Here is a 24,379-nt window from a genome sequence, read left to right as displayed (position 1 = left end):
TTCGGGGAAACTGCAACATCACAAACTGGTAACACTGAACTATAAATATAAAGCAAAATGTAAATAAAAATAGAGCGACAGGCAGATCTTATTTACAAAAAGTTCTGGAATTGGCGGTGCGTCGTACAAATATGCGTAATACCTATTAAAAAGATACGGTAAGGTTAAATTGCAAGAATCGAAAGAACCTCACGATTTTCCACGAATCATAGATACGGAAAACCCGTATGCCTATGAATCATAAACACAATCAAATATATATAATATATATCCTTGCTGCAATGGAATCAATAATTACATATGTCTGCGATTTTTAGTTATATTCTCATTCGATCATCAAAATAGGCTGGCGTAATTTTGGACCTGTTGATCGTGTTGTCAAGCGAATATTTCGAAAACGGGGAATCCCAGGTTGACTGTCGAGATCGCCGATCATTTGTGCTTTTCGGCATTCTGTGCAAGCCAACGAAGCCGTCATGTCCGAGGAAGAGTCGTTCGTCATTCTGGGCAGCTCACCTCTACCCTCCCTTCTTTTCGATGGAATGGAGCATGGCGAGGAGGTGATCGAATCAGCCGCAATGCTTCAATCCTCCAGTGATCACCCCATCAGCTCTAGTACCTCTGAACCACAGAGATCCTTGGAGACCGGAGGTGCTCCTCAGTCCCTGGCAGCCAGTTTCATCATGGGCGAAGTTGGCTCCGATGTCCTCAAGGTAAATACCTGCCGTACGTCCATTTATGCGTTACATAAAACATTCCTTTCCCCACAGAACAGTGTCTATTCGCAGTTTCCCAGCCTATGCTCGCTGCAAGCTTCAGCTGAGGATGTCGTGAAGCTACAGAACCTGCTGAGTGAATACCATGCTTTAAAAAGTAAGCCAAATCTCATCAAGAAGTGACCATTAAAACCATTAAAACTCTTCATTTTGCAGGCACTTTGGACAAGTTAAGCTGCACAATGTTAAACTACCACAAACTAACACAGCAGAGGCGTCAGGAAGCCGCTAAAAGGGAGCAACACTACAGAGATCAACTACTCGAGTGCCAGAAGAAGGTGGAGAAGTTGAGCCAAGAAAACCAGCAGCTTAGGGAGGAGCTCGAGACCAAAATGGAACAGATTGAACTGGTGCAAAGTCTGAACCAAAAAGAACAGGACGAGCTGCGTCAAAGCGCTTCGGAGAAGATGTCCCTAATTAACAACATGCGAGTGGAAATCGACAAGCTGCAACAGCTAAAGATGGTACGTTGTGGCAATCATTAGACCACATAAGTCATTAGATAGTGGGTCGCACTTAGTTATCAGCCCTTGGTTGTTACTGCGCAATACCATTTCACTGGAATATATAACAGCGCCGGTTGGGGCTTCCCACTCTTTTCCTAACATTGCAGCACTCGTTCGAATTTGTACCTGATGACGGAGCCACTGCGGCGAAGGAAAGCGAGGGCACGGCTTTAAATTATGTGCAAAGGGAAGAACACGATCGGCAGGTGCGGGAGCTAAAACAACAACTATCCCAATTGCTGGCTGAGAACCTAGAAATCAAGGATATGGTAAGAACATTTGTCGCATGTTTCTTCACTCCAATACTATGATGAAATTAATATCCTTAGAAAAAAACCTATGTGGAGAAGATTGATTGCTTGAAAGTAAACTTGACCAGTGCACAAGAGCTAATGGACAAAATGCAGCGAGACATAAGCGAGCTAAAAGCCAAAGACGCGCAGAAGCAGGAAGTCATTGAACATCTGCAGACACAGAACGACATCTATCGCAAGGATTTCGAGATGGAGCGTGCTGACCGTGAAAAGAATGCTGGCGAGAAGGATCAGTATTTGTTGGACCTGAAGGCACTACAGAGGCGGAACCAGGAGCTCATCGAAGCACTTGCCGAGTCGCATAAGAGCAGTAGTATCAAGTCCTCGCCAGCCTCATCCCTAAGCTCCAGTCGACACAGTCTACGGGAGGACCAAAGACCAGTTAGAGTAAAATCACTTGACTTATAATTGCACAATCTGATTAATGTTTTTCTTCTGAAACAGGTCCTGGACCCCACTGCAGCCGCTGCATCAACAGCTGAAAGTATCTTGCGCTGTCCCATCTGCTCCAAGACCTTTAAAAACCTGAGCGTGTTGCAAAGTCACGTAAATGATTGCTTGGACAAGAACTAATGACAAATAGGAAGGAGTTAATAATTGAAAATATATATTTCATTTATAAGATTTATTTTTTTCTATTGCTATTACAAAATACCACACTATGATACAATTACAAATAACATTAAACAGATAAGTGTAGAAGTCAAAGTTTGCTCCGAATGGGCGGCATTTCCAAAGACCACACTCTTTGCACATCGTGACTGGCCACCAGGTTATTGAGCACTTGAAGATCTAGAAAATTGGGTTAGTACTGGGTTATACTTCGAGTTTAATGGCAACCTACCGTTTGTCCGGGCAAATTGCTGGAGTGTATTGCGAATATCACAGATAGGAATTGCTGTATTTATGTTGGGGTATATATGATCGTCCATCTTTACGTTGGACACACAAACGCCGAGGATACAACCGCTTTCGTCAAACATGGGGCCGCCACTCTGCCCGGCCTGCACACTTCCGTCCGACATAATGGCTCCCGTGTCGCACTTGATGATCCGCCCTTGGAAAATGGAGGGACTAAAATCGTGCTTGAAGCTGAAATTCACGTAATTGGGAAATCCAGCATTGTACACGGTTTGTCCGATTGCAGCTGGCTTTTTGGCCAAGCGAACGCAGCAGCGCTCTGGAACATCCTCGGGAGCGGTTAGTAGGGCCAAGTCAAAGGGCCGATCGCTGTCCGGATTGCACCAGATAACCTCTGACAGGAATTCCCGATCAGCGGAACGGCAAGTGACTGTGGAAGTTTCCTAAATGGAACGATATTGGATATAGTTCAAAATACAAAGTAACTGAGAGCCCTGCTTACCTTTCCAATCACATGGGCACACGTCAAGATGAAGCGCTTGTTGTGAACTCTAATGAAGGTACCAGTGCCCTGTTGACCTGCCGTGTAGATCACCAGAATTGTGCGCTCCCCTTTTGGAGAGAACGTGTAATTATTTAATTATCATTTAGAAACCAGTACTTCAGTTCTTACAAGCAAAGGTCGAGGGCTCCCGGTTGAACTGAAACTGGGCGACGGGCATGCCTAGGTGCTCCATAAAGCTGCGAAGCAGGTAGCCAAAGTTGACAGCCATGGTAAGATTAACATTCTCCTGATGCCTCTGGAACGAAGTGCATATTACTATGCCTATGAGACGCCTGTTGGGGTGATTCACCGTTTTAGTACTTGGAGGCAACCCATCGGAAAATTCTATACTTACAACTTGTTGTTGAACACAGCAGATCCCTCACAGCCCAGGGGCAGGGCATTGGATATGGCAAACAAGCAGCCACTACGTCCCATCACGTTCGACACTTTCCCTATGCTGATCGTCTTGTAAAAGTTCTCCAGACCAAAGGGCGAGCACATGACCAGCACGTCGTCCAGGGTCTGTACAGGCTGTAGATGGCGCAAGTAGTGACCAATGTGGGCCAGGAAACGCTTGAAGCGCTCTGCCTGGACTGGGGGCCGCATGCCCAGAACCACAAAGCAAGATCGCAGCAGTTGGGAGCCCTCATCGCCAGAGTCCGCGGCAAAAAGTATGTTACTCAGGTTTCGTAACACCTCCGGGGCACAGAACACGTACAACGGGTACGCCGTAAATCGGGTGAGGATGTGAGACTGCCTGGATCGGGATCCTGATGCAGCATTCGGGCGCGGGCGCTGCTGCTGCGGATCAAAGGTCACCACAAAGTTAAGAGACCGGAGTCGCTTGCCGTACTCCTCTTCCTGCTGCACATCGACCAGTTGCCCCTGCTGCAGCCTGGCCACAATGTCTTTGTTCGCCTCGCCATTGTCTTCATCGGAGGTCAATAAATGAGGTATCAGAATGCTCCCTGAACTTATGATGATTTCATTATTGATTAGGACAGCGGACTGCTTTGTTGGCGGTTGATTAGTGACCTCGAGCAGGGCGTGGCGAATCTTCAGCAGCATGGTTGCGATATCAGCATTATCTGGCCAGATTAGAGCACGCAAATCCACACCAGTCTATCCCCGAAATAGTAAACAACTTGTTCTTTGTTGGGAACAAGCTGTTGTTGCCATTCACAGCGAAACGAGACCATCAGCTGACTGTCACCAGCTGACCCACTCTTTCACAATAGTGGTTCGTTGCTCGTGAAGATAAGGATTGGCTGTTCATAATGATACCGGTGCGGATAGGCCTGCTGAAGGCGTTCCAGCTAGGATGCCTCTCCAGTCGGCGCCACTTGGGCCAGAGGAACCTGCTGGAGCTGACAGACCGGGGCTTCTTTCAGGGAATATTTCCAGATACAGCAGCGTAAGTTCACCCTTTTCAAGAACCGCTTTAAATCCCATTTATTGAATGAAAACTCTTAAATATTAGGCCAAGAATGAAACAGCTTTTCACCAGCGGAGTGCAGAGCATCTATGCCGGCTTCGATCCCACCGCCGACAGCCTACACGTGGGAAATCTTCTGGTGATTATGGGCCTGATCCATTGCCAAAGAGCTGGTCACAGACCAATTGCCTTGGTTGGAGGCGCCACAGGTCTCATAGGGGACCCAAGTGGTCGTAAGACGGAGCGCAACCAGTTGGGGGAGTCAGTCATTGAGACTAACCTGAAAGCCATCGAGCAACAGCTCAGGCGAGTGTTTGAGAACCACGAGAAGTTCCTCTGGGACACGAGAAAGAACCCATCTCCGTTACCTCCATTGACGTGAGTGAATCGTCTTGCTTTGCCCTTACTAGATGGGAAATTAATTAATTCTTTCTGCGCAGCATCGTCAATAATGCGGACTGGTACAAGAACCTGCAGCTCATCGACTTCGTGGCCAACATGGGCCGTCACTTCCGTATGGGCTCCATGCTTTCACGGTCCTCGGTGCAGTCGCGTCTTGAATCGGAGGACGGAATGAGCTTTACAGAATTCACCTACCAGATCTTCCAGGCCTACGACTGGCTGCATCTGCTGCGGCGCCACAACTGCTGCTTTCAAATGGGCGGCTCAGATCAGACAGGCAACCTGATGACGGGCCACGAGCTGATCAGTCGTGTAGAGCGAAAGCGAGAGGTCTTCGGTCTGACCCTGCCGCTGGTGACCAATGAAGAGGGCGACAAGTTCGGAAAATCGGCGGGCAATGCCGTTTGGCTGGAGGGAAACAAAACCTCGCCCTTTGCTCTGTATCAGTTCTTCCTGCGCATGGCCGACTCCGAAGTGGAGAAGCTACTTAGACTCTTTACCTTTATTCCACTGCCAGAAATCGAGCAGTTGATGCGGGAACACACCAAAGAGCCAGAGAAGCGCAAGGCGCAGACGCTACTTGCTGAGGACGTCACCCTTTTGGTGCATGGCGGTAGGTAATCATTTCAGAAGGATCTAGCTTTTTCTATAATTTATTTTTACAGAAAATGGCTTAAAACAGGCTGAGCGAGTCACTAATGCCTTGTACAAGGGCAATGTCGAGGGTCTCGCCGAGTTGAACTACGACGAAATAAAGCAGACCTTTCAAGGAGCGACTGTGGTCGACCTACTGACTGAGCCGGGAATGTCGATCCTCCAGCTGGCCATGAATGCCAAGTGCTTTCCCACCGAAAGTAGGTTGTGATAAGACTTTGGAGAATCATAAACTGATATAATTTTATTCACAGCGGATGCCGTTCGCATCATAAATGCAGGCGGCTTCTACGTGAACCAGAAGCGTGTCCAGAATATTGCCGAAGTCATCACTGCCGGAATACACATTCTTCGCAACGGAGTGTCGCTACTACGAGTAGGAAAGCGAAACTTTTACATTGTACGCTGGAAATAGTTGTTGGATAGTTGTAATTTAATTTGTTTTTAATAATAAGTAAGTTCTTCTACAGTTAACGGTATATAAGTTAAACTAATTAGGACCTAGGGGCGGCCGGCTTCTTGCGCCACCTTTTGCGGGCCAGTAGCTCCTTAGCCTTCTCCTTCTTGAGGTCCTTGTCGTAGAACTTCCCGCTCTTGGTGAAGGTCTTCTGTTCATTGCGCATTTCAGCTAGCTTTCGGTTCTTCTGTTTGATGATGTTTTTCTTGTTGGCAGACTTTTTCTTGCCTGCCTCAGAGATCTGCACCTTTATGTTTCTCCCCTGAAGTTCGGTGTTGTGCAGCTGAAAGCTGCGCTGAAAGCTCGGCAGGTCTGCCATTTCCACAAAGGCGAAGCCTCCTCTACGTTTCTTTGGGATGCGTATGGATTTCACAATTCCTACAGCACCAAAATGGTTCTCCAGATCATCCTTGGTAGTCTCAAAGTTGAGGTTGGTAACATACACAACGTGTCTGTTGGTCTTGGAAGCTCCGCGGAGCAGGGAGCTCAACTGGTCATTTGTTATCGAGCCGTTTCCAGGGGTTTCTTCAGCGTCATCCTCGGACTCTGAGCCCTCACTGTTTTCTTCTACACCTTGCTCTCCATCGGAACGCTCCTCATCATCATCCTCACTTTCCTCCCGATCACTTGGATTGCGTGGATCCTCTTTGTCGACGTAAGTCCCCTCAAAGATCTCTTTGCGCTTCTCGTCATCGAAGTTGCCCAGCAGATCTGCGCTGTCATCGTTGACGGTTTTCCTGATCCTTTTCGGCTTGATGAAGGCCTCCACCTCATAGTCGCTGCCGGAATCACTGGCCATGGTTAGATACCCTGGGCACAGATTCAGATGTCGTGCAGGTCCAAACAATTCCTCCTTCTAGCACGTGGCGTTCACTGTGAATGCCAGTCTAGAGTTGGTTAGTGGCAGAACGGGTTTTCCAACACTCTTACGATGCGCGCCAAGCATTTAAAAATGCATCTGACACTTCGAGGTCACGGAATCAAACATGCATTATTATCTGTGATTAATTAAAACCGGTTATATATTTCAGAAGATAGATATTCGAAAGATAGTCAAGTTATCTCTAAATTAGGCAAATCTGCATAATACCGAATAAATAGAAAATAATTTGCTTCATGCTAGCGACCGGTTTCCGCTTATCAGAAAAAAAGCCGGTGAGCCTATCATACATTGGTGACAATTGATGAACGGCCGGCAAAATGGAATATTCCGCAGATCAGATATCAGTTTCTGGCCATAATTAATGCCTGCAACATGCCCCCATCAATGTGTTTTGTTTTAATTGAAACAAACGTCCTTATGAAGCCAGTTAGAAATTAAATTTATGCGCTTCGGCAAGAGCCAGTAAAATGTCATACGATAACTATATAAGCAGAGTTTTGCTCTTTTAGATTCAGATTAGTTTCGCACTTGAAGCGTTCGCATCTATTGTCTTAAAACCATGAAGTTTGTGGTGAGTGGGTAAAGAGAAACATTATTTTGGACAACCTAAACCGAAGTTTTACCTTTCCCCAGATTGTTTTCGCCTGCCTGTTGGCCGTTGCTTTCGCCAACGAGGAAGCTGAAGTTCTGAAGAATGACGCGGAGGTCAACGTGCTGGACTTTAACTACGTCTACGAACTGTCCAACCACATCAAGGCTGTGCAAGCTGGTGTCCTAAAGGAGCATGATACCTGGGTTGTTAATGGCGAATATGAGTACGTGGCTCCCAATGGCAAGCTTGTGAAGGTCACCTACACTGCTGACGAGACTGGCTACCACCCGAAGGTGTTGGAGGCTTAAAAAGACACAAGTTGTTCCCAAATAAATAATTTCCGCACTGCATAACCAATTTTTTAAATATCCGTTAATATGAAAGTTGCAATTACCCCAGTGTGAATGTCTGTTCTTCTTCTTGAGTGCTGTTGAATATTTTTGCTAACATTACCCAACACTAACCACTTTTCGCATTGGCTTGATATTTTCGGTTTGAATGCTTGCATGCATTCATGTCTGTAAGAGTTAAAATCGGATAAGAAAAGATATGTCGTCAGAAATAGAAGCCATGGATTGTGGGGACGCCACAGAAAGCACAGGTGAGGATAGGCAAGGAGCGGAGCCAGCACCTACGGCGGAGAAGGAAAAAGTCGATGCCGGCTCGCCGAGTGTTGCAGAAATAATTCCGGCTGAGCCCACTGTGCTGGAAGAAAAGGGGAAGCCCACCATTGAAGACGATGTGGAGATGGCGGACCCTAAGTCCGAGGAACCTCCTCTTATGGATGCAGAAGATAATCCAGCCAAAATAGTTTCCGACAAATCCGAGGTCGAAGTGGCATGTGGTTCGCCGGTTGAGGTCGGTACTAAAACAGCCGAGGAACTTGCTCCTGTTGAGATTGATTCAGACAGCAGCGTCGAGGTAATAGATAGTCCAGTCAAGTCCCCTCCTTCCAATAAGTCTGGGGACGAGCGCAAGAAAGCAGCTGAAGAATCGCCGTCGAATGCCCTCGCTAAGGAGGAAAAAAACGAGGAGGCCGAATTGGCAGACAGCAGCATTGAATTGATCAGCAGTCCTACCTCAGAAGACTCTGCTGGCAGAGATCAACCAAAAGAAGGCAAAAAGCAGGAGGAGAAGAAGGCAGGCACTTCCACTGAAACTTCCAGGGATGCAGAACAAGAAATGAAAGGGTCTCCGAAGCCTACTGAACCTGATGATGCCCTTGAAGTCAAGCTGGAAAAGAAGGCAGTAGAAGTAGAACAAAAAATGGACGTGGACCAAAATAACCTCACGTGGGACGGTGATATATTTTATGGCAAAGATTGCGTGAATTGCAACTGCAAGAGGCTCCACAAGCAGTTCGTGCTGGCCAATATGGCCACCTTGAACTTTTACAAAGTTACTAGGAAGGTATCCAAGCAGCAGTTCGTCTGCACTGGATGTAGCGATGCAGCCATGGAGATGTATGAGGTAAGAGGCAGCCTTTTAACTTATTTATGCATACAGGTGATCAATGAAAATTTTAGCAATATGCCGGTTACCTGATGGAGAAGCAACCGTTGTTGCTAAAGGATTTCCCTCAGGATCAAGACGATTTTGTGGCTCTGGATAGTAGCGATGAAGAGGAAGAGGATAACAAAGTAGAGGGTAAGACATTCATTGCAGTATGAAGCGCCACATTTCTAAACAAACCTTTTCTTGCAGAGAAACCAGAGCTTTCCACAAACGATCTGAAACTGGTTGAAAATGAATTGGAAGATGCCATTGCAACTGTGCTCAACCGGGTGGGGTTCAAGGACCAGCTTAGCTGGTCCAAGTCCATCCTGGTGGCCAAGGCAGAGCGCTTGGAGCGACACTTTGAGTTGGCCGAAAAGGAAATGGAAGCGGTACAGAGCGTCGCCGACAAAATGCATTGGGACCTTTATACTTCCTGCACGGTGGTGCACAAGCACTTGCCGCCGCTGGACCTTCAACACAACATAGGCGAATATATGGTAGGCCTATAATAAAAGCTTTTAAATTTTAGTAATAATGGTTGTTGTGTTCTGTATAGCAAGTACCTCCAGCAGGAGAAATCGAGAGACCACCTATCCAGATTGGTGAAACCTACTACGCCGTTAAGAATAAGGCTATAGCCAGTTGGGTATCGATAAAGGTGATCGAGTTCTCGGAAAGCACAGCCATCGGCGGAAATACGATGAAGAGCTACAAGATCAAGTATCTAAACACTCCGTACCAGATGGTGAAAACAGTCACGGCCAAGCACATAGCTTACTTTGAGCCGCCGCCAGTGCGCCTGACTATCGGTGGGTCTCCTAGCATTCAGAATGTTTGTTTTTGTTTATAAGTATCGCGTTTCAGGCACCCGAGTAATTGCTTACTTCGATGGCTCCACTCTGAGCCGAGGAAAAGACAAAGGCGTTGTTCAGAGTGCTTTCTATCCGGGTATTATTGCCGAGCCGCTGAAGCAGGCCAATCGATTCCGATACCTTATATTCTATGATGATGGGTATACGCAGTATGTGCAGCATCGGGATGTTCGTCTGGTGTGCCAGGCCTCTGAAAAGGTTTGGGAGGATGTGCACCCCGCGTCTCGCGACTTTATCCAGAAGTACGTGGAAAAGTATTCGGTTGATAGGCCTATGGTGCAGTGCACCCGCGGCCAGAGCATGAACACTGAGTCGAATGGCACCTGGCTGTATGCGCGCGTCATTGACATCGACTGTAGCCTGGTTCTGATGCACTTTGAGGCGGAAAAAAATCACACTGAGTGGATTTACAGGGGATCCTTAAGACTGGGTCCGGTATTCAAGGAAACCCAGAATGCCTTGAGCAATGCTAACGCTCACCATGCTCGCGTGCCAAGAGTAAGTTTTTCCAAATTAATTTTATAGAATACTCTTAATATTAATATTCAATTTTATTTCCAGCGCACAGAACCCTTCATTCGCTACACCAAGGAGATGGAATCGAGCAACATGCAGGTGAACCAACAAATGCGTGCCATGGCCCGCAAAAGCAGCTCCGTCGCCCAAGGCGCCGTTGCCTCAGCCGCCTCTTCCTCTCCCGCAAATACACCTGCTGCCAGCCGCAGTAGTGCACCAAATGCTAACCGCGGACCAGTTAAGCATTTAAACAATTCGACCATATACGTCGACGATGAGAATCGCCCAAAGGGCCATGTTGTTTATTTCACGGCCAAGCGAAACTTGCCACCAAAGATTTACCGGCCCCACGAGTGCAACTCGGGCTGTTTGTTCAAGATCGCTCACCGCCTTGACAGTTACAGCCCCCTCGCTAAGCCTCTGCTATCTGGCTGGGAGCGCTTGGTGCTGCGCCAAAAGACTAAAAAGAACGTTGTTTACAGGGGACCGTGTGGCAAAAGTCTGCGTTCCTTGGGGGAGGTACACTACTACCTTCGGAAAACCGAAAATGTACTGAATGTGGATAACTTTGACTTCACACCGGACTTGAAGTGTCTGGCTGAATACTCAATCGATCCTACGATTGTCAAAGAGGCGGACATATCCAAGGGCCAGGAGAAAATGGCTATCCCGCTGGTTAACTACTACGACAACTCCCTGCCTCCGCCATGCACCTACGCCAAGCAGCGAATCCCCACCGAGGGAGTGCATTTAAATCTTGATGAGGAATTCCTTGTGGGCTGCGATTGCGATGACGATTGCTCGGTGGGTTTGTGTTTCTATTATTTCTGATCACGATTTAGTTATTTGTTTCTTACATCTTAGGACAAGTCCAAGTGCTCCTGCTGGCAACTGACAGTGGCGGGTGTAAAGTACTGCAACCCCAAAAAGCCCATCGAGGAGATTGGATACCAGTATAAGCGGCTGCACGAGCATGTGCCTACCGGCATTTACGAGTGCAACTCCCGCTGTAAATGCAAGAAGAACTGCCTCAATCGTGTGGTCCAACACTCGCTGGAGATGAAATTGCAGGTTTTCAAGACCTCAAATCGAGGTTGGGGACTGCGATGCGTCAACGACATCCCAAAAGGCGCCTTTATATGCATCTATGCCGGCCATCTGCTCACCGAAACGATGGCCAATGAAGGCGGTCAAGATGCTGGCGACGAGTACTTCGCTGATTTGGATTATATCGAAGTGGCCGAACAACTAAAGGAGGGCTACGAGTCCGAGGTGGAGCAATCTGAGCCTGAGCCGGAGGAAGATTCATATCTGCCGGAAGCCGAAGACGATGATGACTTCCGGCCAAACAAATACTATCAGAAGAAAAACAAGGTGCGCGCCACACGCAGTATTAGTGCCTCAGGCCAATCTACAGAAGTTGACTCGCAGGAGCGCGCGGTTATCAACTTTAATCCGAACGCCGATCTGGACGAGACTGTGCGAGAGAACTCTGTACGTCGGCTGTTTGGCAAGGATGAGGCGCCTTACATTATGGATGCTAAAACCACTGGAAACTTGGGTCGCTATTTTAACGTAAGGATATACATATATTGTCTGTTCGAAGTTTTGAAAATTTGTTACTTACTAATTTTGTCTTACAGCACTCGTGTAACCCAAACCTTTTCGTTCAAAACGTCTTCGTTGACACCCACGACTTGCGCTTTCCCTGGGTGGCCTTTTTCTCGGCGTCGCACATTCGCTCCGGCACCGAACTGACCTGGAACTACAACTATGAAGTGGGCGTGGTGCCCGGCAAGGTGCTGTACTGCCAGTGTGGGGCCCCCAACTGCCGTATCCGCTTGCTTTAAGCTTAACTCAAAGAAAACATGTTCCGAATTAGCTATTTAAGAGCCCATCAGTAAATATAACTTTTATGTGTACGGATATCTTCTCGAATGGCCCAGATGAAATATATTTATCTGGATTTCTATCTACATATATAAAGCCTAAATACTAAGGGATTAGCCAAAAGTCTAAATCGTGTGTTTTATTGAAGAGAATATATAACCATTAACTGAATAGTTATATTGGTGCTGAATACTAAGGTAACATTTCGTATTCAGAAAACTCAGGAGCCACTTTTCTCATTTAAATTATTGCTAAAATATCGTTTTCAAATTTTTCGAATTTTTTCCAAGGGGTACGCGTTTTCCCCACTTTTGCTCATTCCGATGGCCATAGCTCTGCCTATTTATGTCCGATCGGGAATCAAAGTACCATTCCGCATTCAGAGAACTCAGGAGCCACTTTCCTCATTCAAATTATTGCTTAAATATAGTTTTCAAATTTTTCGAATTTTTTCCAAGGGGTACCCCTATAAAATTGAGCGATTTCGCGTTTTCCCCACTTTTGCTCCTTCCGATGGCCATAGCTCTGGCAATTTATGTCCGATCGGGAAACAAATTACCATTCCGTATTCAGAGAACTCAGGAGCCACTTTCTTCATTCAAATTATTGCTTAAATATAGTTTTCAAATTTTTCGAATTTTTTCCAAGGGGTACCCCTATAAAATTGAGCGATTTCGCGTTTTCCCCACTTTTGCTCCTTCCGATGGCCATAGCTCTAGCAATTTATGTCCGATCGGGAAACAAAGTACCATTTCGTATTCAGAGAACTCAGGAGCCACTTTCCTCATTCAAATTATTGCTTAAATATAGTTTTCAAATTTTTCGAATTTTTTCCAAGGGGTACCCCTATAAAATTGAGCGATTTCGCGTTTTCCCCAGTTTTGGTCCTTCCGATGGCCATAGCTCTGGCAATTTATGTCCGATCGGGAAACAAAGTACCATTCCATATTCAGAGAACTCAGGAGCCACTTTCCTCATTCAAATTATTGCTTAAATATAGTTTTCAAATTTTTCCAAATTTTTTCCAAGGGGTACCCCTATAAAATTGAGCGATTTCGCGTTTTCCCCACTTTTGCACATTCCGATGGCCATAGCTCTGCCAATTTATGTCCGATCAGGAAACAAAGTACCATTCCGTATTCACAGAACTCAGGAGCCACTTTCCCCATTCAAATTATTGCTTAAATATAGTTTTCAAATTTTTCGAATTTTTTCCAAGGGGTACCCCTATAAAATTGAGCGATTTCGCGTTTTCCCCACTTTTGCACATTCCGATGGCCATAGCTCTGCCAATTTATGTCCGATCAGGAAACAAAGTACCATTCCGTATTCACAGAACTCAGGAGCCACTTTCCTCATTCAAATTATTGCTTAAATATAGTTTTCAAATTTTTCGAATTTTTTCCAAGGGGTACCCCTATAAAATTGAGCGATTTCGCGTTTTCCCCACTTTTGCTCATTCCGATGGCCATAGCTCTGCCTATTTATGTCCGATCGGGAATCAAAGTACCATTCCGCATTCAGAGAACTCAGGAGCCACTTTCCCCATTCAAATTATTGCTTAAATATAGTTTTCAAATTTTTCGAATTTTTTCCAAGGGGTACCCCTATAAAATTGAGCGATTTCGCGTTTTCCCCACTTTTGCACATTCCGATGGCCATAGCTCTGCCAATTTATGTCCGATCAGGAAACAAAGTACCATTCCGTATTCACAGAACTCAGGAGCCACTTTCCTCATTCAAATTATTGCTTAAATATAGTTTTCAAATTTTTCGAATTTTTTCCAAGGGGTACCCCTATAAAATTGAGCGATTTCGCGTTTTCCCCACTTTTGCTCCTTCCGATGGCCATAGCTCTGGCAATTTATGTCCGATCGGGAAACAAATTACCATTCCGTATTCAGAGAACTCAGGAGCCACTTTCCTCATTCAAATTATTGCTTAAATATAGTTTTCAAATTTTTCGAATTTTTTCCAAGGGGTACCCCTATAAAATTGAGCGATTTCGCGTTTTCCCCACTTTTGCTCCTTCCGATGGCCATAGCTGTGGCAATTTATGTCCGATCGGGAAACAAAGTACCATTCCATATTCAGAGAACTCAGGAGCCACTTTCCTCATTCAAATTATTGCTTAAATATAGTTTTCAAATTTTTCCAAATTTTTTCCAAGGGGTACCCCTATAAAATTGAGCGATTTCGCGTTTTCCCCACTTTTGCACATTCCGATGGCCATAGCTCTGCCAATTTATGTCCGATCAGGAAACAAAGTACCATTCCGTATTCACAGAACTCAGGAGCCACTTTCCTCATACAAATTATTGCTTTAATATCGTTTTCAAATTTTTCGAATTTTTTCCAAGGGGTACGCGTTTTCCCCACTTTTGCTCATTCCGATGGCCATAGCTGTGGCAATTTATGTCCGATCGGGAAACAAAGTACCATTCCATATTCAGAGAACTCAGGAGCCACTTTCCCCATTCAAATTATTGCTTAAATATAGTTTTCAAATTTTTCGAATTTTTTCCAAGGGGTACCCCTATAAAATTGAGCGATTTCGCGTTTTCCCCACTTTTGCACATTCCGATGGCCATAGCTCTGCCAATTTATGTCCGATCAGGAAACAAAGTACCATTCCGTATTCACAGAACTCAGGAGCCACTTTCCTCATTCAAATTATTGCTTAAATATAGTTTTCAAATTTTTCGAATTTTTTCCAAGGGGTACCCCTATAAAATTGAGCGATTTCGCGTTTTCCCCACTTTTGCTCATTCCGATGGCCATAGCTCTGCCTATTTATGTCCGATCGGGAATCAAAGTACCATTCCGCATTCAGAGAACTCAGGAGCCACTTTCCCCATTCAAATTATTGCTTAAATATAGTTTTCAAATTTTTCGAATTTTTTCCAAGGGGTACCCCTATAAAATTGAGCGATTTCGCGTTTTCCCCACTTTTGCACATTCCGATGGCCATAGCTCTGCCAATTTATGTCCGATCAGGAAACAAAGTACCATTCCGTATTCACAGAACTCAGGAGCCACTTTCCTCATTCAAATTATTGCTTAAATATAGTTTTCAAATTTTTCGAATTTTTTCCAAGGGGTACCCCTATAAAATTGAGCGATTTCGCGTTTTCCCCACTTTTGCTCCTTCCGATGGCCATAGCTCTGCCAGTTTAAGTCCGATCGGGAAACAAAGTACCATTCCGTATTCAGAGAACTCAGGAGCCACTTTCCTCATTCAAATTATTGCTTAAATATAGTTTTCAAATTTTTCGAATTTTTTCCAAGGGGTACCCCTATAAAATTGAGCGATTTCGCGTTTTCCCCACTTTTGCTCCTTCCGATGGCCATAGCTCTGGCAATTTATGTCCGATCGGGAAACAAATTACCATTCCGTATTCAGAGAACTCAGGAGCCACTTTCCCCATTCAAATTATTGCTTAAATATAGTTTTCAAATTTTTCGAATTTTTTCCAAGGGGTACCCCTATAAAATTGAGCGATTTCGCGTTTTCCCCACTTTTGCTCCTTCCGATGGCCATAGCTCTGCCAGTTTATGTCCGATCGGGAAACAAAGTACCATTCCGTATTCAGAGAACTCAGGAGCCACTTTCCTCATTCAAATTATTGCTTAAATATAGTTTTCAAATTTTTCGAATTTTTTCCAAGGGGTACCCCTATAAAATTGAGCGATTTCGCGTTTTCCCCACTTTTGCTCCTTCCGATGGCCATAGCTCTGGCAATTTATGTCCGATCGGGAAACAAATTACCATTCCGTATTCAGAGAACTCAGGAGCCACTTTCCTCATTCAAATTATTGCTTAAATATAGTTTTCAAATTTTTCGAATTTTTTCCAAGGGGTACCCCTATAAAATTGAGCGATTTCGCGTTTTCCCCACTTTTGCTCCTTCCGATGGCCATAGCTCTGGCAATTTATGTCCGATCGGGAAACAAATTACCATTCCGTATTCAGAGAACTCAGGAGCCACTTTCCTCATTCAAATTATTGCTTAAATATAGTTTTCAAATTTTTCGAATTTTTTCCAAGGGGTACCCCTATAAAATTGAGCGATTTCGCGTTTTCCCCACTTTTGCTCCTTCCGATGGCCATAGCTCTAGCAATTTATGTCCGATCGGGAAACAAAGTACCATTTCGTATTCAGAGAACTCAGGAGCCACTTTCCTCATTCAAATTATTGCTTAAATATAGTTTTCAAATTTTTCGAATTTTTTCCAAGGGGTACCCCTATAAAATTGAGCGATTTCGCGTTTTCCCCAGTTTTGCTCCTTCCGATGGCCATAGCTCTGGCAATTTATGTCCGATCGGGAAACAAAGTACCATTCCATATTCAGAGAACTCAGGAGCCACTTTCCTCATTCAAATTATTGCTTAAATATAGTTTTCAAATTTTTCCAAATTTTTTCCAAGGGGTACCCCTATAAAATTGAGCGATTTCGCGTTTTCCCCACTTTTGCACATTCCGATGGCCATAGCTCTGCCAATTTATGTCCGATCAGGAAACAAATTACCATTCCGTATTCACAGAACTCAGGAGCCACTTTCCTCATTCAAATTATTGCTTAAATATAGTTTTCAAATTTTTCGAATTTTTTCCAAGGGGTACCCCTATAAAATTGAGCGATTTCGCGTTTTCCCCACTTTTGCTCCTTCCGATGGCCATAGCTCTGCCAGTTTATGTCCGATCGGGAAACAAAGTACCATTCCGTATTCAGAGAACTCAGGAGCCACTTTCCTCATTCAAATTATTGCTTAAATATATTTTTCAAATTTTTCGAATTTTTTCCAAGGGGTACCCCTATAAAATTGAGCGATTTCGCGTTTTTCCCACTTTTGCTCCTTCCGATGGCCATAGCTCTAGCAATTTATGTCCGATCGGGAAACAAAGTACCATTCCGTATTCAGAGAACTCAGGAGCCACTTTCCTCATTCAAATTATTGCTTGAATATAGTTTTCAAATTTTTCGAATTTTTTCCAAGGGGTACCCCTATAAAATTGAGCGATTTCGCGTTTTCCCCAGTTTTGCTCCTTCCGATGGCCATAGCTCTGGCAATTTATGTCCGATCGGGAAACAAAGTACCATTCCATATTCAGAGAACTCAGGAGCCACTTTCCTCATTCAAATTATTGCTTGAATATAGTTTTCAAATTTTTCGAATTTTTTCCAAGGGGTACCCCTATAAAATTGAGCGATTTCGCGTTTTTCCCACTTTTGCTCCTTCCGATGGCCATAGCTCTAGCAATTTATGTCCGATCGGGAAACAAAGTACCATTTCGTATTCAGAGAACTCAGGAGCCACTTTCCTCATTCAAATTATTGCTTAAATATAGTTTTCAAATTTTTCGAATTTTTTCCAAGGGGTACCCCTATAAAATTGAGCGATTTCGCGTTTTTTCCACTTTTGCTCCTTCCGATGGCCATAGCTCTGGCAATTTATGTCCGATCGGGAAACAAAGTACCATTCCATATTCAGAGAACTCAGGAGCCACTTTCCTCATTCAAATTATTGCTTGAATATAGTTTTCAAATTTTTCGAATTTTTTCCAAGGGGTACCCCTATAAAATTGAGCGATTTCGCGTTTTCCCCAGTTTTGCTCCTTCCGATGGCCATAGCTCTGGCAATTTATGTCCGATCGGGAAACAAAGTACCATTCCATATTCAGAGAACTCAGGAGCCACTTTCCTCATTCAAATTATTGCTTAAATATAGTTTTCAAATTTTTCGAATTTTTTCCAAGGGGTACCCCTATAAAATTGAGCGATTTCGCGTTTTCCCCACTTTTGCTCCTTCCGATGGCCATAGCTCTGCCAGTTTAAGTCCGATCGGGAAACAAAGTACCATTCCGTATTCAGAGAACTCAGGAGCCACTTTCCTCATTCAAATTATTGCTTAAATATAGTTTTCAAATTTTTCGAATTTTTTCCAAGGGGTACCCCTATAAAATTGAGCGATTTCGCGTTTTCCCCACTTTTGCTCCTTCCGATGGCCATAGCTCTGGCAATTTATGTCCGATCGGGAAACAAATTACCATTCCGTATTCAGAGAACTCAGGAGCCACTTTCCTCATTCAAATTATTGCTTAAATATAGTTTTCAAATTTTTCGAATTTTTTCCAAGGGGTACCCCTATAAAATTGAGCGATTTCGCGTTTTCCCCACTTTTGCTCCTTCCGATGGCCATAGCTCTGCCAGTTTATGTCCGATCGGGAAACAAAGTACCATTCCGTATTCAGAGAACTCAGGAGCCACTTTCCTCATTCAAATTATTGCTTAAATATAGTTTTCAAATTTTTCGAATTTTTTCCAAGGGGTACCCCTATAAAATTGAGCGATTTCGCGTTTTTCCCACTTTTGCTCCTTCCGATGGCCATAGCTCTAGCAATTTATGTCCGATCGGGAAACAAAGTACCATTTCGTATTCAGAGAACTCAGGAGCCACTTTCCTCATTCAAATTATTGCTTAAATATAGTTTTCAAATTTTTCGAATTTTTTCCAAGGGGTACCCCTATAAAATTGAGCGATTTCGCGTTTTTTCCACTTTTGCTCCTTCCGATGGCCATAGCTCTGGCAATTTATGTCCGATCGGGAAACAAAGTACCATTCCATATTCAGAGAACTCAGGAGCCACTTTCCTCATTCAAATTATTGCTTGAATATAGTTTTCAAATTTTTCGAATTTTTTCCAAGGGGTACCCCTATAAAATTGAGCGATTTCGCGTTTTCCCCAGTTTTGCTCCTTCCGATGGCCATAGCTCTGGCAATTTATGTCCGATCGGGAAACAAAGTACCATTCCATATTCAGAGAACTCAGGAGCCACTTTCCTCATTCAAATTATTGCTTAAATATAGTTTTCAAATTTTTCGAATTTTTTCCAAGGGGTACCCCTATAAAATTGAGCGATTTCGCGTTTTCCCCACTTTTGCTCCTTCCGATGGCCATAGCTCTGCCAGTTTATGTCCGATCGGGAAACAAAGTACCATTCCGTATTCAGAGAACTCAGGAGCCACTTTCCTCATTCAAATTATTGCTTAAATATAGTTTTCAAATTTTTCGAATTTTTTCCAAGGGGTACCCCTATAAAATTGAGCGATTTCGCGTTTTCCCCACTTTTGCTCCTTCCGATGGCCATAGCTCTGGCAATTTATGTCCGATCGGGAAACAAATTACCATTCCGTATTCAGAGAACTCAGGAGCCACTTTCCTCATTCAAATTATTGCTTAAATATAGTTTTCAAATTTTTCGAATTTTTTCCAAGGGGTACCCCTATAAAATTGAGCGATTTCGCGTTTTCCCCACTTTTGCTCCTTCCGATGGCCATAGCTCTGGCAATTTATGTCCGATCGGGAAACAAATTACCATTCCGTATTCAGAGAACTCAGGAGCCACTTTCCTCATTCAAATTATTGATTAAATATAGTTTTCAAATTTTTCGAATTTTTTCCAAGGGGTACCCCTATAAAATTGAGCGATTTCGCGTTTTCCCCACTTTTGCTCCTTCCGATGGCCATAGCTCTGCCAGTTTATGTCCGATCGGGAAACAAAGTACCATTCCGTATTCAGAGAACTCAGGAGCCACTTTCCTCATTCAAATTATTGCTTAAATATAGTTTTCAAATTTTTCGAATTTTTTCCAAGGGGTACCCCTATAAAATTGAGCGATTTCGCGTTTTCCCCACTTTTGCTCCTTCCGATGGCCATAGCTCTGGCAATTTATGTCCGATCGGGAAACAAAGTACCATTCCATATTCAGAGAACTCAGGAGCCACTTTCCTCATTCAAATTATTGCTTGAATATAGTTTTCAAATTTTTCGAATTTTTTCCAAGGGGTACCCCTATAAAATTGAGCGATTTCGCGTTTTTCCCACTTTTGCTCCTTCCGATGGCCATAGCTCTAGCAATTTATGTCCGATCGGGAAACAAAGTACCATTTCGTATTCAGAGAACTCAGGAGCCACTTTCCTCATTCAAATTATTGCTTAAATATAGTTTTCAAATTTTTCGAATTTTTTCCAAGGGGTACCCCTATAAAATTGAGCGATTTCGCGTTTTCCCCACTTTTGCTCCTTCCGATGGCCATAGCTCTGGCAATTTATGTCCGATCGGGAAACAAATTACCATTCCGTATTCAGAGAACTCAGGAGCCACTTTCCTCATTCAAATTATTGCTTAAATATAGTTTTCAAATTTTTCGAATTTTTCGTGGATCTTGTACTATTATCCTGGAGTAGTCGGGACATCCTCTGCATCCGATAGAGCCAAATTACCGCTAAAAACATACCTCTTATGCCATCTGCTGGTATTGGTACATCATCATATCAATCTCATCAAATATTAGATAATATCTTTACCAATATTAGATAAATTGCCCCAAGCCCCCAATCCATTCACAATCGCAGTTTTAAGGCTGCAATAATGGTACAAAAAAATTAACTCTTGATTTGGCTATTTCAGCTGTTTTACTTGTTTAAATATACATAAAAGACAACTAAAGTGACCAAAAGGGGCTATTACACACATATCGTATAGGTATACATATATAATATATATGGATATAAATAGAGAAAAATAGTCAAAAACATTTAACATATATAAATATAGGGTCATACATACAGCATAGATATAGTTACATTTATATAGATTATTATTAATTGTAATTATTGCTATTATTATTTATTAGGTTTCTTTAAATGCAATTCGATTTGTTGTATTTGTGTTTCATTACATTTCAGGTCTAACTTAGGTTGGTAATTGTTAGATTTACATGCGACTACCCAGCTTAGATGTTTTATCCGAATTATTTTAGTTTATCATTAGTTTTAGTATTAGTTTTAGTTTAGATTAAATTTAATTAATTACCGCAATTTTTGCACACATTAGTTTCGTTTTTGGGGGAACAATTCAAGAAAAACACTGGCAAAGATGTTAGCCTATTATCCATTCGACTTCCTGTTTCTGTTATCTGGTTTTCCTTCCTATCAAAATACTCTTCATTATCTGTTGAGCGACTTACAATTAGGGTTTTGTTATTCACTTATTATCGTTAATCGTTAATCGTTAATCGCTTATCGATTGTTTAGACCGTTGCGTTTGGGAGCGTTTAAAACGACCGTTACGCAAACTTCGTGTGCGAGTTTACTGTTATATTTCAACGTTAATTTCTTTTACTTTTAATGTTAGCTTCAGTTTTATCATCTTTTTTTATCGTTCGACGTCCAACAACTGCTCTCGTTCTCTATCTACAAAAAGTAATCGGTTCTACATTCACGTCTCCCAGCTCCTAAGACAACAAGGGGAATGTTTTCGGCCGGGACACATTCAAGGCGGGACAGGACGGTGTGGGGCGTGGCGTGGCGTGGCATGACATGACTGGCTTAAAGCTTGTTACACTGACAAAAGGAAGGTCGGCGCACTAGGCACTAGGAAGATACGAAAAAGGATTCAACGCAGGATCGGAGAGTATTAAGAAACAGAAGGCTAATTCCGCTAACTTGGCAAGGGCTACAGTTGCTACAGTCTCACATACACTAATCGCATTAATCGTATTATGATTCAGTTCAGTTATTATGCACATCGCCTGGGTAGCTTGCGTTAGTAAATACTTGTTAATGGTTCAAGCAGAGTTTCGATTCTGCGGCTATACGTAGTAGTCTCCTTCCGCACGCTCCGGGTGCCGTCCAAAGGGATATATACGAATATATAGAATACATTGTGGGGCGTAGCAGATACACCGAATAAGATACGATACATATAGTTTATAAAAAGTAAAAGGGGACGATAGCGAATCGATGCCTTTGTGCAGTACATAGATTATGCATAAAGCTCAGGGGCGCCCTTTCTGTCCAGGGGGGTTTCTGTCCAGTTACTCCAGTTTCCCCTGCATGAATCAGCTCTCTTCCGGCGCCCCTGAATAAGCTTGATAGTTATGTAGTTAAATATGGCTGTATATATGAATACATAGCGTATGGTAAGTGTATATATGCGTTTGCTAATAGCAGTAGTAGAAGGGCAGCAGTCTCACCTGAACGATAACCGCGACGATGAGGCAGGTGAAGGGAAGGGAATGGGGGACACAGTGGGAACTCGGATGGGAGGGGCATTCCACCCCCGTGTTGTACTACCAGTGCATCATGCGTAACTGATCGAGTATTCGCTGCTTGAAGAAGGTGCCCAGCATGCCAAAGACAGTGGAGACAGCGGCCACACCCATCATGACCTGCATGATACAGTGGATGCCAGACAGCTCCTCCTCCGTCTGCTGGCGGTGGCGGTGGCGTGCACGGTGGTGGCGCCGCCCACCGCTCTCCTGCAGCCGCTGGAGCCGCTCCAGGTCCTCGTCGAACTGCGGCACAATGGCCAGGTTGATGACCTCTGTCTTGGACAGCATCTGCTCATTGGCAATGGTGTGCGCCTCTGTGGCGCCGCCTCCCTTGCTCGTGGCCTCATTGTGGTCCTTCTCCCGCTCCCGTTCGCGCACCCTGGACCGCTCGTCCAGCATCGTGTTGTCCCGACTGAAGTCAAAGTCGCGGTTGCCCGGCATCAGCGGCTGCTGCAGTGTCCGCCCGGAGGTGGGGAACTCGGCCAAGTTGACCTTAGCCAGGAACTGTGGGCTGCGCGAGGTGACCGTCTCCGGCATCAGACCCGGCAGTAGTGGAGGCTGCTGAGTGGGCAGCTGGTCGCGGACGCGCGTCTCCTGGAACTGGTTCTTCTTGATGCCCAGCACCTCGGACAACGGCCGGTTGATCATCGGGAGCAGTGAGTCCGAAGTGGGCCGAATGATGAAGCTTCCACCCGGCTGAACATTTTCTGGCGGCTCCACAATCTCCGGCTGGAGAGTTTTGGGCGTACTCGTGGCAGGGAATGATTTTTCAGCTGCACCCGCGCCAGCTCCACCAGCTGGATTGTCCTCGACATCCTCGCTATCAGTATACACCGAGTCCTCCGAAGAGGACGTGTCCTCGGCGGCACTGGCCTTCGGCTGGTGTCCGGAGAACTTGTGGGTGGTAAGGTTGCGAATGGGCTCGTACTTGGAGCTCTCCGAGTCTCCGCGATAGAGCAGCGCCACCTTGCCATCGGGCGTTAGAACGGGCGTAATCTTGGGGTGAGGCGACGGAAAGCGATGACTGCTCTCGGGGTCCGGCGACAGGGCATCGAAGTCGGTGAGCGCCGGCTTCTTTGGCTGCTGCTTGTCCTGATCCTTCTCGGCGGCCTGATCCTTATCCGTTTGCTGGTACACAATGCTCACCTTGCCCAGCGGCGTGGATATGATCTTGATGGCATCGTTGCCGTTCTTCCTGTGGTAGGCACCGTTCTTCCGCTGGGAGCTCAAGAAGCCGTGCCCCTGGCTGTTTCCGCCCGTGTCGGGGAACTCGTCATCGACGCTGTCATCGCCATCTTCGCCATCCTCGTCATCGTTGGCAAAGTGACCGCTGCTCTCGCGCAGATCGATGGCAGTGCTCGGTACGGCAATCGCCACGGCCTGCTCCTCGGTGAGCAGCTTCTTGCGTATGTTCTCCAGCTGGCTTTGGCGGAAGCTGTTGCCACTACTCGGCCGGAATCTCGAACGAAAACCACCGCTTCCCTCTTCGTTCAGGAAGAGCTCCTCGTCCGGCTTCGGTCTCACTGTCCTCGGACGCTCCATGGCAATACGCTCGTCGTCCTCATCGTAGCCCATGTCCTCCTCCTCGTCCGGCACACTCACCAAACCTTTAGGATCTGGAAGTTGTTCCGGCTCCTCGTCCCCATCACTCTCCTCGTCTGGATAGTCCAGACCATCGTCCTCCTCAAGCTCATCGTCGATAGTATCGTCGTAGAGATCGGCCTGCATGCCATCGATACCATCCGTGGGATAGTCCCCCTCAACGTCGTCCTCCTCCTCCTTCTCGTCCTCGGCTGTCTTCCCCCCCGCATCTGCCTGCCTATCCGTAATTCTATCACTTAAACTACTATTACTACTACTACTGTAATAAGTTACATTTAAACCTGTCCTTAAACTAACATCTAAGCTGCTATTGCTCCAGCTGAGCAATTGGGTAGTCGCATCTTTCAGTCAGTAGCATTTCTTGGTGCATCCGCACTTGCGCACGATGTCCAAGTTCTTGATGTACTTGCGGTTGTTGCTGCACACCATGCGCACCTAGGATGTAGGTTATGGG

At 44.9% G+C, this 24,379-nt stretch overlaps 7 protein-coding genes across 13 annotated transcripts in view; 4 read left to right on the top strand and 3 right to left on the bottom strand.

Moving 5' to 3' along the window:
• Positions 1–3: 3 nt before the first annotated feature.
• Positions 4–2,298, top strand: key (NF-kappa-B essential modulator kenny). 3 transcript variants are annotated; one of them, XM_017241300.3, is made up of 7 exons: positions 4–158; positions 346–713; positions 771–873; positions 933–1,240; positions 1,390–1,551; positions 1,612–1,977; positions 2,041–2,298. In XM_017241300.3, the coding sequence occupies exons 2-7, from the start codon at positions 477–479 to the stop codon at positions 2,167–2,169; spliced, it is 1,305 nt and encodes a 434-aa protein (XP_017096789.2). In that variant the 5' UTR covers positions 4–158; positions 346–476; the 3' UTR covers positions 2,170–2,298. The 3 variants fall into 3 exon arrangements, with proteins under 3 accessions (XP_017096789.2, XP_017096788.2, XP_043066442.1); XM_017241299.3 differs by having other exon boundaries at positions 1,612–1,983; XM_043210507.2 differs by having other exon boundaries at positions 27–158; positions 318–713; positions 1,612–1,983.
• Positions 2,187–4,194, bottom strand: LOC108125187 (uncharacterized). The gene is made up of 5 exons (XM_017241296.3): positions 3,357–4,194; positions 3,131–3,294; positions 2,960–3,069; positions 2,441–2,900; positions 2,187–2,388 (listed from the first exon to the last, which is right to left on the bottom strand). The coding sequence occupies exons 1-5, from the start codon at positions 4,070–4,072 to the stop codon at positions 2,300–2,302; spliced, it is 1,539 nt and encodes a 512-aa protein (XP_017096785.2). The 5' UTR covers positions 4,073–4,194; the 3' UTR covers positions 2,187–2,299.
• A 16-nt stretch (positions 4,195–4,210) lies between these two features.
• On the top strand, positions 4,211–5,969 carry TyrRS-m (Tyrosine--tRNA ligase, mitochondrial). The gene is made up of 5 exons (XM_017241297.3): positions 4,211–4,418; positions 4,485–4,817; positions 4,880–5,454; positions 5,507–5,695; positions 5,750–5,969. The coding sequence occupies exons 1-5, from the start codon at positions 4,282–4,284 to the stop codon at positions 5,908–5,910; spliced, it is 1,395 nt and encodes a 464-aa protein (XP_017096786.1). The 5' UTR covers positions 4,211–4,281; the 3' UTR covers positions 5,911–5,969.
• On the bottom strand, positions 5,918–6,836 carry LOC108125190 (uncharacterized). The gene has a single exon (XM_017241301.3). The coding sequence runs from the start codon at positions 6,749–6,751 to the stop codon at positions 5,990–5,992; it is 762 nt and encodes a 253-aa protein (XP_017096790.2). The 5' UTR covers positions 6,752–6,836; the 3' UTR covers positions 5,918–5,989.
• Positions 6,837–7,350: 514 nt separating this feature from the next.
• Lcp9 (Larval cuticle protein 9) lies at positions 7,351–7,847 on the top strand. The gene is made up of 2 exons (XM_017241119.3): positions 7,351–7,406; positions 7,469–7,847. The coding sequence occupies exons 1-2, from the start codon at positions 7,395–7,397 to the stop codon at positions 7,733–7,735; spliced, it is 279 nt and encodes a 92-aa protein (XP_017096608.1). The 5' UTR covers positions 7,351–7,394; the 3' UTR covers positions 7,736–7,847.
• A 129-nt stretch (positions 7,848–7,976) lies between these two features.
• On the top strand, positions 7,977–12,332 carry egg (SET domain bifurcated histone lysine methyltransferase eggless). Its single transcript, XM_017241118.3, has 8 exons — positions 7,977–8,897; positions 8,954–9,074; positions 9,132–9,421; positions 9,481–9,733; positions 9,789–10,294; positions 10,358–11,116; positions 11,177–11,887; positions 11,956–12,332. Exons 1-8 carry the CDS (start codon positions 7,977–7,979, stop codon positions 12,160–12,162), a joined length of 3,768 nt encoding a protein of 1,255 aa, XP_017096607.2. The 3' UTR covers positions 12,163–12,332.
• An 8,328-nt stretch (positions 12,333–20,660) lies between these two features.
• sli (slit guidance ligand) overlaps positions 20,661–24,379 on the bottom strand; it is a 36,099-nt gene continuing 32,380 nt past the window's right edge. For all 5 annotated transcript variants that reach the window (XM_043211049.2, XM_070278273.1, XM_070278272.1 and 2 more), the window contains one exon: positions 20,661–24,360. In XM_043211049.2, coding sequence (XP_043066984.2) covers positions 24,274–24,360 — 87 coding nt within the window. In that variant the 3' untranslated portion in view covers positions 20,661–24,273. The remainder of the gene's footprint in view (positions 24,361–24,379) is intronic.

The sequence above is a fragment of the Drosophila bipectinata genome, chromosome 2R, assembly GCF_030179905.1.
Source record: "Drosophila bipectinata strain 14024-0381.07 chromosome 2R, DbipHiC1v2, whole genome shotgun sequence".
NCBI classification, from domain to species: domain Eukaryota; kingdom Metazoa; phylum Arthropoda; class Insecta; order Diptera; family Drosophilidae; genus Drosophila; species Drosophila bipectinata.
This window is presented reverse-complemented; position numbering and strand designations above follow the sequence as displayed.